Raw genomic sequence first — 12073 nt, 5'->3', positions numbered from 1 at the left:
GTCTGGAAGTAGCTAGCAAGCTAGCCAACTTTAGCCAGTTAGCTTGAGTGCTTGACTCCTATTCAACCCTACTCCTCGGCCAGAGCGGCCAGTGTGGCTCTGAACGCTCCAAGAGCAAAACGAATGCAAGATGAATTTACGAACTGACAATCGGACAATATTCTGATTTACGAATGCCCAGAGCGAACTCTGAGTGCACTCTAGCACTACACATGGGCAAGTTTCAGCGGAGGGTGCAGAGCTGGTGGCCGGGGTAGGGGTAGCCAGGTGGAAAGCATGGCCAGCCGTAGCAAAATGCTTATTGAAATTCTCGATTATCGTAGCTTTATCGGTGGTGACAGTGTTTCCTTGCCTCAGTGCAGTGGGCAGCTTGGAGGAGGTGCTCTTATTCTCCATGGACTTTACAGTGTCCCAAAACTTTTTGGATTTAGTGCTACAGGATGCACATTTCTGTTTGAAAAAGCTAGCCTTTGCTTTCCTAATTGATTGTGTATATTGGTTCCTGACTTCCCTGAAAAGTTGCATATCGCGGGGGCTGTTCCATGCTAATGCAGTACGCCACAGAATGTTTTTGTGCTGGTCAAGGGCAGTCAAGTCTGGGGTGAACCAGAGGCTATATCTGTTCTTAGTTCTGAATTTTTTGAATGGGGCATGCTTATTTAAGATGGCGAGGAAAGCACTTTTAAAGAACAAACAGGCATCCTCTACTGAGGGAATGAGGTCAAAATCCATCCAGGATACCCGGGCCAGGTCAATTAGAAAGGCCTGCTCGCTGAAGTGTTTTAAGGAGCGTTTGACAGTGATGAGGGGTGGTCGTTTGACCGCGGACCCATTACAGACGCAGGCAATGAGGCAGTGATCGCTGAGATCCTGGTTGAAGACAGCGAAGGTGTATTTAGAGGGTAAATTAGTCAGGATGATATCTATGAGGGTACCCATGTTTACGGATTTAGGGTTGTACCTGGTAGGTTCCTTGATAATTTGTGTGAGATTGACGGCATCTAGTTAGATTGTAGGACGGCCGGGGTGTTAAGCATATCCCAGTTTAGGTCACCAAGCAGTACGAACTCTGAGGATAGATGGTGGGTAAGCAATTCACAAAAATGTTGTAATTCGGGATGGACATTTCTGAATTTTTGGTGGCCTTCCTATGCCAGGATTCAGACACTGCTAGAACATCAGGGTTGGCAGAGTGTGCTAACGCAGTGAATAACTCAAACTTGGGGAGGAGGCTTCTGATGTTAACATGCAAGAAACCAAGGCTTTTACGGTTACAGAAGTCAACAAATGATAGCGCCTGGGGAGTAGGAGTGAAACTGGGGGCTACAGGGCCTGGGTTAACCTCTACATCATAAAAGGAACAGAGGAGGAATAGAGTAAGCATACGGCTAAAGGCTTTAAGAACTGGCCTTCTAGTGCATTGGGTACAGAGAATAAAAGGGGCAGATTTCTGGGCGTTGTAGAATAGATTCAGGGCATTATGTACAGACAAGGATATGTAAGGATATGAGTACAGTGGGGGTACACCTAAGCATTGGGTAACGATGAAAGAGATAGCATCACTGGAGGTACCGATTGAGCCAGTCTCCGCGTGTATGGGGGGTGGGACAAAGGAGCTCTCTGAGATAAAAAGGGAGAGGGGTATGCTGCTGAATGCAAAGCCAAGACATCAGCAGTGGACTCACTACTACATATACTGTAGGTCCCTGAAGGAAATCGTTTTGACAGCAGAGCGTCATTGCACTGTAGGATTTTTCATGTGAGCACTGAAGGTTGCTCTGACTGAGAATGTTCTGTCATTCTTCCTTTACTTTAAATACAGACAGAGATAACCACCGAATTTTCATCTTGATTACATCAATGTGTTTATCAGCTGTACTGTCAAGATAGCAATCACCCCTCTCTTTTCTTTTAACCTTATTTTGATCTGCAATATGCAGAACCATCTGTTGGTTAAGATAAACACATGTGGGAATGTATGTCCCAGATCCCTTTCTGCTTGCACTCAATGCAGTGTGTGTGCTTCTATCCACTCTCCTGCAACAGGAATTTGGTGTGTGTGTGTTTGCATTCAGCTGCATGCACTCCTCTATAGCACTGTGGCATGGTGGTTTAGGTCTCTGAGGGATTCATAGACAGGGCCAGTGCTAGGTCACCCTGTTCCCTCTCCAAGCCTGCAGTATGACTCCTCAGCCCAAGGACATTAAGGAAGAACTGTAGTTTGTGATGTACCGTTAGTGGTGGTGGTACAGCATGATGACTTGGATAATCTATGATGATTAGGTCTGATTTACTTTACTGAATTTGTTTTTTGATTCTGGCTAATCAAACCCACAGTTTAACCTGCTATGTTCCTCTGCTTCTGTCATGGAGAGAAACGTCCTGGATCTACACAGGCCACTCACAATTAAACACGATCATGGCTGATCGGCAGCAAATCAAAGTCCAAATAGATGTGACTTCACCTGTGCAATTCTGTGCACTACACTACACATTCTCCAACTGCAAAGACCAGATATGATAAGAAGTTGTATACAAAACATTTCTAATACCTCTTCTATTTCTATCTACCGGTAAATGTTTGGTCATGGCTCCAGTGAGACGAACTCAGCCTCTACCCCATTAAATAGTCATTACACATCACACTCTAATGAACGCTTGGCTGTTATGTGGGCACTGAATAGCTGCTAACTCACCCCTAAGGTGCCAACACTCCTAAATCCCCCTTGTAAATAACTCCTGAGAAACAGAACTAGACGAGAACCCAGCTCCTTGCAACAGTGAACAGGTTTTAGGAGATTATCTTTTGATAACCATGTAGAGCCTGTAGACAAAGCGGATGGTGCCCTGTTGAACACTTTAAAAATACATTATACTTAAGATGCATACCCAAAGACTAGAGCTATCATGCCAGTCTGTCTCCTACTTCTGTGCTCACTGTTGCTGGAAAGAATGAGCTAGGTGGGATGAGATATTGAGTAGCAGTAGCTTGAATCCCATGAATAGACTAATGGCATTGTAGACTAGCTCTTAAATGGCTCACTTTCCTCCTCGCCACCATTATGAGCTATATGGCTAACAGATCAATTCAAATCAAATCAAATCTGATTTGTCACATACACATGTTTAGCAGATGTTATTGCGGGTGTAGCGAAATGCTTGTGCTTCTTAGCTCTGACAGTGCAGTAATATCTAACAAGTAATATCTAACAATTTCACAACATATACCCAATTCACACAAATCTAGTAAGGAATGGAATTTAAGAATATATACACATATGGACAAGCAATGACAGAGCGGCATGGACTAAGATACAGTAGAATATTATAGAATAGAATGCAGTATATACATATGAGATGAGTAGTGCAAGATATGTAAACATTATTAAGGTGACTGTAAACATTATTAAAGTGACTAGTGTTCCATTTCTTAAAGTGGCCAGTGATTTCAATAGGCAGCAGCAGCCTCTAATGTGCTAGTGATGGCTACACAAAGCACTGTCCAGTCCAGTATCCATGGTGACATGAGAGCTTTTATTAGAAGACATGACAAAGCTAGCAGTTTCTCCTATTTCTATTATTTCCATCTGTAATGGATCAGTGGTTGTTTTCTATACTTCAGAAGAAACTCATTGTCTTGTGTAGAGAAAGGCACTGTTCTGTGGCCGTGAGTGTTGCTGTTGGCTTGTTGTGTTTAGTAATCTCACTCCTCAGCCTGACGGCTGCCTGCCTGCCTGCCCAACACCCCACTCCAGGAAATGTGACAGGCCAACATCAATAAGAGATGAGGATGGCTGTTATCCCATCACCCTGAGCTGCCTGCCTCAGTCCCACCTCCACCCTCCTTCCACTTCTTAATTAGGGCACTATTACACTGTCATCACACTGTATTGTACTCCCTTTGGTACAATTAGTGTAGGGGGGGTGTAGTGTGCGTGCGTGTGTGTGTGCGTGTGTGTGTGTGCGCTTTCGTACATGCATCCTTTTGTGCATGCATGCTTTGTGCATGAATGTGTAATGTGTGTGCAACGTGTGTGCGGCAGTGTCAAGGCTATAGGGTCTCAATTATACATCTGAATTGCCAGTGTGTGGTGGTTGTTGTTTGTTTTCATCAGATCCGCTAGCCCACTCTGTTCTTTGCATTGCATCATACTGTTCCATACAATGCTGCACTGTTTCTCTTATCAGTCGAGCACTGACATCTCCCAGGTCTGCTGTCTGAAAGATAGCCTGTTGATTCCAAGCATCCAATTCCTTCCTTTTAGTCATGCCTCCACATGTGCCCTTCTCTCATTGTCAAGGCAAAATGGAATCTTGGCAGCAGGCAAGCCACACAATTATAATGGTAAACAAAACATTTGTCTCTGTGAATAACTGTCCCCATAGACTCATCCATTTATTGGTACGAGTGCTTGCAGTTTCGTTTCCACTGAATGAGTTTGGTGAGAAATAGATCTCTCTGAAAGACCACTGTTTAGTCTTTAATTGAATGCAATGTGTTGTGATTGTGAAACAGACCCCTATGTGTGAATGTGAAACCAATGGAATGTTCCATTACAATATAACTCTATTACTTGACTGACAAACTAGCACGTTGTCATTCTATATCAGGACGATATGCGTGTGTTTATTTGGATCCCCATTAGTTTTTGCAGAATCAGCAGCTGCTCTTCCTAGGGTCCACAAAAAATACAAAACATGACAAGTAACAAAACACTGATACACTGTTACTCAAGGACAGTCACACAAATTTAAATTACAACGATATACAAACAATACAAGAACAAAAAATAATGTGTGTGTTCGATGCATAATAAGGTTATATAGACAATAAGTGTTTTTCAGTTATATGCACAGTAACAAAAGTGTACGGACTGATAGGGCTCAGGACTTTCAGAATGTCATGCTGTGATAGAGACGCAGAACAATCTGCATTATGTTTCTAATGTATAGTAATGACGTCATATAGACAAGATGTGCTTTTCTGCTCTATACAGTAGAAATAGGGTGAGGACTGATACTCGTTTTGTCTATGAGATAGCATAAAACTGCAGCCTTTTGAAAAACCCTCATGTTCAGTTTACTGTGTCTCAGTGGGATTCTAGTTGGGCCCAGCTGTCTCGTTGTCTGGCTTCCAGGTCTGCAAGGCAATTCGAAGGCAATATGTCCTGTCCCTTTCAGCTCAGTAAAAAGTTTGTGGAGAACAGTTTTTGCCAAAGAGTGTTTGCATGCCATTTGAAGCATCTGGAGAATATTCACATTTTATGAGGAAATCCTTTCAAGCAGAGAGTTTGAGTGCAACAGCATGACCTCAAAGTACTGGAGGATTATGCAGAGCAGGGGGAAATAGCAAGGAGAGTATTATGTTAATAAATATTCACATTTCATAGAAACCAGTTGTGGCTATGCTTTTCCTCGACGGAAGCTCCTTTAGAGAGGATGGTGATGAACCCTGTCTGTCTGTGTCTGTCTGTCTGTCTGTGTTTATGTGTCTTCACCATGGGGTCTAGACATTCTCTATAATATCTATCTCCCCTGACAGTGTGCGTGTGTGTGCGTGTGAAACCAAGTGGACATTCCCTCTATTTCTCTATGACCTTATTTTTGTCCAGCTCCTGATATTATTTTGTGCGTAACCCCACCCCTCTTTTCATTGTGTCCTGCAGGTGACCTGGTCTCCCGGGCCATGCACCACCTCCAGCCGCTGCATGTGAAGAACCACAGCAATGGGACGCCCATCCACCAGAAGAGCAGCCCAGTACACTGGGAGCCTGAGGCGCTCTACACCCTCTGCTACTTCATGCACTGTCCCCAGATGGAATGGGAGAACCCAAACGTAGAACCCTCTAAGGTTACCCTGCAGACAGAAAGGTAACACACACACACCTCAAAGGAGACTTTTATATATATGGTAAATCTCTACGTTGACGCTGTAGATAGACAGTTATGATTCACAGCTCAAGAGAATCTCTGTCCTATACTGAACCGCCACATTCATCCTTTGATCAGATAGGTATTGAAACAAATATTATGGTAGTAATTTAATTCTATAGTGAACCAAAGCCATTCTGAAGTACGCCACACACACCTCCTGTATTCAGTTTTAACAAACCTCCAAAGTCTCCCCCACATCCTTAAACCAGATGTTTTCCTATAGAGGAATAATATGTCCATTGGTTCAATGGAAATGGAGTCAATGGAGTCAATTGACAGCTTGTTAAGTTATAGTAAGCCCTAACAATAACCTGTGTGGGAAAACAGCAGGAAATGACTTTTGAAACAGACTCATATCCACACGTGCACAGTCAAAGTTGATGGCTTTGATTCAGTTGGTGTCACTAACATAGTCATTACAGTTCAATACAAGTTAGAGGCTGTATGGAGTCCATGTTTTAGAATGTATGGAGTCCATGTTTTAGAATGTATGGAGTCCGTGTTTTAGAATGTATTGAGTCCATGTTTTAGTGCGCTCCCCTAAAGGAAGCCGTTCATCTGCCGTTCGTTTGACGTTTGTTTGCTGTTCATTTGGCGCAGTGTGTTTTAGGGACTGACTGCCAAAATTTTTGCGCGATTCTACATGTAAAATCGGTTCGCGCTCTGTTTGCAAATTACGGCTGGCAACTCTGTTCAGATGTGCTAAATAGTCTCGGCCGGCAAACGCTACCAGTGTGTCCCTGCCTTTAGAATTTGATCAAACTCTTACCCTGCGGGAAAACTGGGAAACTGACGTCATTTGAACCATTTTGGCTCAGATATACCCTCTGGGTATATCAAATTCAAGAACATACATTTTTCCTTCTGCAGTTCTACGCAATATATTTTTCAGTAATTCTGTGTTAGATGACTTTATGGCAAATAGTTATCTATCTACATTGTTTTTCCTGGCCAGGTCACATGGTGAGGAAAAACTCCTGTACATTATCTCTATACATTATATAACCTCACTGGCCCAGTATGTCCACAGGCTATGTGGAAACCCCTGTCAGGGGAAGGGGAAGTGGGTAAAAAAGCTGACAGTTGATTATGAGCAGGCTTCCTCCGTGGCTCCATACTTTACTGCCATGTAATGGAGAGCTAACGGCTAATGTGTCCCCCAGGTCTCTTTTCCCCAGTCTGCTTCAGCTCTGCGGTCCGCGAAGAAAGGTTCCTAACGAGCAGATTTGTAGAGCAGAATTGGGAAAGCTGTGTGATTCCAATCACGTTTTAAAACCTTGGCTAGGTCTATGCTTAATTGTGAGTCTTCAAAGATAATGTAATCTTTTGAAAACACGGGTACAAATTACTTCATAATGCCTCAAGGTCACATGTTTCCCATGTCTTTGAAGAGAGTAATTTGTATTTGTGCAGTGATGAAACCTTGAATCACTAAAGAGCAGGATTCTCCCTCAGGCTAGAATAGCATTGATGAATGACAGATGTGACATATAGCTATTACAGTTAAAGGCTTGAAGCTGGGGTCAAGGACATTCAAGACATTGAACAATCCTGTATGAGATATCAAGCAGTGACCTAGAGAGTCACATCAATATTATTCAACATTAACATTACATGTATATTCATATTAATAATAATGACAAACAGGTGCAGATACATATTAATATTTGTTTCCATCCTCTAAGGAACAAATACAATTGTTAGTGAAATGGGAACCAGCTGTTAGGGTCTCTGAATAAAGGAGAAGGAGGAATAGCATAGCTTTGCTCTAAAACACAGGTCTCAAGTAAGTTTTGCGTCCCCCCACCCCCGATCCTTTGAATGGTAATGGTTCTAATTTCTGTAAGCTAAGTTGTACCGAAACCAGACAACTTCTACCTGTACCATTCAGTCCATAGCTGATATTGATGACTCCTGTGTGTGTGTCTCCCCCTGCAGGCCGTTCCTGGTTCTGCCTCCTCTGATGGAGTGGCTCAGAGTGTCGGTGGCCCACGCAGAGCACCGCCGCAGCTTCTCAGTGGACAGTGATGATGTCCGGCAGGCCGCCAGGCTGCTGCTGCCAGGGGTGGACTGCGAACCACGCCAGCTCAAGTACGGCATGGAAACACACACACACACACACACACACACATAGGTCCTCTGTAGCTCAGCTGGTAGAGCACGGCGCTTGTAACGCCAAGGTAGTGGGTTCGATCCCCGGGACCACCCATACACAAATGTATGCACGCATGACTGTAAGTCGCTTCGGATAAAAGCGTCTGCTAAATGGCATATTATTATTATTATTACATACACACACACAGGGCACGCAGGCACGCATATGCAGGCTCTAAACACACACGCTCAGTATGAACTCAAACAGAGACACACACATGCACATACGCAGGGATGGACGAATGCGTGTGTTCACACACTCATATACACACACACACACACACAGGATACCCTCATACAGTAAGCATTTTGTCCTCACATTGACACTAATCAGTTAACACGTAAATCATTTCCATCCAGAATCAATGACAGAGGATTGATAGGGAGCTGACTGTAACTCTAAATTCTGCTAATTGATTTCCTTTCCTGTGATTTCCCTACCAGGACAGATGACTTCTGTGCGTCCCGGAAGTTGGATGCAGCATCCACAGAGGCTAAGTTCCTCCAGGACCTGGGCTTCCGTATGCTCAACTGTGGCCGGACCGACCTGGTCAAACAGGCTGTCAATTTGCTGGGGCCTGACGGCATCAACAGCATGAGTGAACAGGTTAGTTAGACACACGCATACACACACACACAAATGCACGCACGCACACACATGAAAAAACTCACATTCTCTCTCTCTCTCTCTCACACACACACACACACACTGCCTGTTGAATCTGTGTATCACACATGATGTGAGGATTTTACTTATGTTACTTACAGCACTGGCAAAGATGCTCACACTCTTACACACACGAATGCACCCCTTCGGCCTCATGTACACCTCAATGGATATACACACACCTTCCCATACCCCCAACCACCCACCCACATTCTCAACTCAATTTGACCCAAAACTTTTTTTGGTGTGGGAGTGGGGTGGGGGGGGTGTAAATTAAAATATAGATTGTGGCTTCTATCAGTGTAATTGTCTGCATCATTTCCAATCCCCCATATATTTTTGGGGTATATTTATATATTTATATACACTGCTCAAAAAAATAAAGGGAACACTAAAATAACACATCCAAGATCTGAATGAATGAAATAATATTATTAAATACTTTTTTCTTTACATAGTTGAATGTGCTGACAACAAAATCACACAAAAATGATAAATGGAAATCAAATGTATCAACCCATGGAGGTCTGGATTTGGAGTCACCCTCAAAATTAAAGTGGAAAACCACACTACAGGCTGATCCAACTTTGATGTAATGTCCTTAAAACAAGTCAAAATGAGGCTCAGTAGTGTGTGTGGCCTCCACGTGCCTCTATGACCTCCCTACAACGCCTGGGCATGCTCCTGATGAGGTGGCGGATGGTCTCCTGAGGGATCTCCTCCCAGACCTGGACTAAAGCATCCGCCAACTCCTGGACAGTCTGTGGTGCAACGTGGCGTTGGTGGATGGAGCGAGACATGATGTCCCAGATGTCCTCAATTGGATTCAGGTCTGGGGAACGGGCGGTCCATAGCATCAATGCCTTCCTCTTGCAGGAACTGCTGACACACTCCAGCCACATGAGGTCTAGCATTGTCTTGCATTAGGAGGAACCCAGGGCCAACCGCACCAGCATATGGTCTCACAAGGGGTCTGAGGATCTCATCTCGATAACCTAATGGCAGTCAGGCTACCTCTGGCGAGCACAAGGAGGGCTGTGCGGCCCCCCAAAGAAATGCCACCCCACACCATGACTGACCCACCGCCAAACCGGTCATGCTGGAGGATGTTGCAGGCAGCAGAACGTTCTCCACGGCGTCTCCAGACTCTGTCACGTCTGTCACGTGCTCAGTGTGAACCTGCTTTCATCTGTGAAGAGCACAGGGCGCCAGTGGCGAATTTGCCTATCTTGGTGTTCTCTGGCAAATGCCAAACGTCCTGCACGGTGTTGGGCTGTAAGCACAACCCCCACCTGTGGACGTCGGGCCCTCATACCACCCTCATGGAGTCTGTTTCTGACCGTTTGAGCAGACACATGCACATTTGTGGCCTGCTGGAGGTCATTTTGCAGGGCTCTGGCAGTGCTCCTCCTGCTCCTCCTTGCACAAAGGCGGAGGTAGCAGTCCTGCTGCTGGGTTGTTGCCCTCCTACGGCCTCCTCCACGTCTCCTGATGTACTGGCCTGTCTCCTGGTAGCGCCTCCATGCTCTGGACACTACGCTGACAGACACAGCAAACCTTCTTGCCACAGCTCGCATTGATGTGCCATCCTGGATGAGCTGCACTACCTGAGCCACTTGTGTGGGTTGTAGACTCCGTCTCATGCTACCACTAGAGTGAAAGCACTGCCAGCATTCAAAAGTGACCAAAACATCAGCCAGGAAGCATAGGAACTGAGAAGTGGTCTGTGGTCACCACCTGCAAAACCAGTCCTTTATTGGGGGTGTCTTGCTAATTGCTTATTATTTCCACCTGTTGTCTATTCTATTTGCACAACAGCATGTGAAATTTATTGTCAATCAGTGTTGCTTCCTAAGTGGACAGTTTGATTTCACAGAAGTGTGATTGACTTGGAGTTACATTGTGTTGTTTAAGTGTTCCCTTTATTTTTTTGAGCAGTGTATTTTCCTATATTATTTCCCCCTAACCCTACCACCCCTCCTCTAATTGGAGTAAACTAATGGACAACAACACTTACAGTAGGCTTCTACTTCCAGCTTATACAGTGGGGAAAAAAAGTATTTAGTCAGCCACCAATTGTGCAAGTTCTCCCACTTAAAAAGATGAGAGAGGCCTGTAATTTTCATCATAGGTACACGTCAACTATGACAGGCAAAATAAGGAAAGAAAATCACATTGTAGGATTTTTAATGAATTTATTTGCAAATTATGGTGGAAAATAAGTATTTGGTCAATAACAAAAGTTTCTCAATACTTTGTTATATACCCTTTGTTGGCAATGACACAGGTCAAACGTTTTCTGTAAGTCTTCACAAGGTTTTCACACACTGTTGCTGGTATTTTGGCCCATTCCTCCATGCAGATCTCCTCTAGAGCAGTGATGTTTTGGGGCTGTCACTGGGCAACACGGAATTTCAACTCCCTCCAAAGATTTTCTATGGGGTTGAGATCTGGAGACTGGCTAGGCCACTCCAGGACCTTGAAATGCTTCTTACGAAGCCACTCCTTCGTTGCCCGGGTGGTGTGTTTGGGATCATTGTCATGCTGAAAGACCCAGCCACGTTTCATCTTCAATGCCCTTGCTGATGGAAGGAGGTTTTCACTCAATATCTCATGATACATGGCCCCATTCATTCTTTCCTTTACACGGATCAGTCTTCCTGGTCCCTTTGCAGAAAAACAGCCCCAAAGCATGATGTTTCCACCCCCATGCTTCACAGTAGGTATGGTGTTCTTTGGATGCAACTTAGCATTCTTTGTCCTCCAAACACGACGAGTTGAGTTTTTACCAAAAAGTTATATTTTGGTTTCATCTGACCATATGACATTCTCCCAATCCTCTTCTGGATCATCCAAATGCACTCTAGCAAACTTCAGACAGGCCTGGACATGTACTGGCTTAAGCAGGGGGACACGTCTGGCACTGCAGGATTTGAGTCCCTGGCGGCGTAGTGCGTAGGCTTTGTTACTTTGGTCCCAGCTCTCTGCAGGTCATTCACTAGGTCCCCCCGTGTGGTTCTGGGATTTTTGCTCACCGTTCTTGTGATCATTTTGACCCCACGGGGTGAGATCTTGCGTGGAGCCCCAGATCGAGGGAGATTATCAGTGGTCTTGTATGTCTTCCATTTCCTAATAATTGCTCCCACAGTTGATTTCTTCAAACCAAGCTGCTTACCTATTGCAGATTCAGTCTTCCCAGCCTGGTGCAGGTCTACAATTTTGTTTCTGGTGTCCTTTGACAGCTCTTTGGTCTTGGCCATAGTGGAGTTTGGAGTGTGACTGTTTGAGGTTGTGGACAGGTGTCTTTTATACTGATAA

At 44.5% G+C, this 12073-nt stretch overlaps 1 protein-coding gene across 2 annotated transcripts in view; it reads left to right on the top strand.

Annotated features, from left to right (window-relative positions):
- btbd11b (BTB (POZ) domain containing 11b) overlaps positions 1-12073 on the top strand; it is a 109430-nt gene that overhangs the window by 73725 nt on the left and 23632 nt on the right. For both annotated transcript variants that reach the window (XM_084169037.1, XM_084169038.1), the window contains exons 3-5: positions 5667-5871; positions 7873-8025; positions 8533-8695. In XM_084169037.1, the coding sequence (XP_084025163.1) occupies positions 5667-5871; positions 7873-8025; positions 8533-8695 (521 nt within the window). The remainder of the gene's footprint in view (positions 1-5666; positions 5872-7872; positions 8026-8532; positions 8696-12073) is intronic.

The sequence above is a fragment of the Coregonus lavaretus genome (genome assembly GCF_964263955.1).
Source record: "Coregonus lavaretus genome assembly, chromosome: 9".
Taxonomy (NCBI): Eukaryota; Metazoa; Chordata; class Actinopteri; order Salmoniformes; family Salmonidae; genus Coregonus; species Coregonus lavaretus.
Note: the sequence above shows the minus strand (reverse complement) of the source record. Positions and strands in the feature narration are given on the sequence as shown.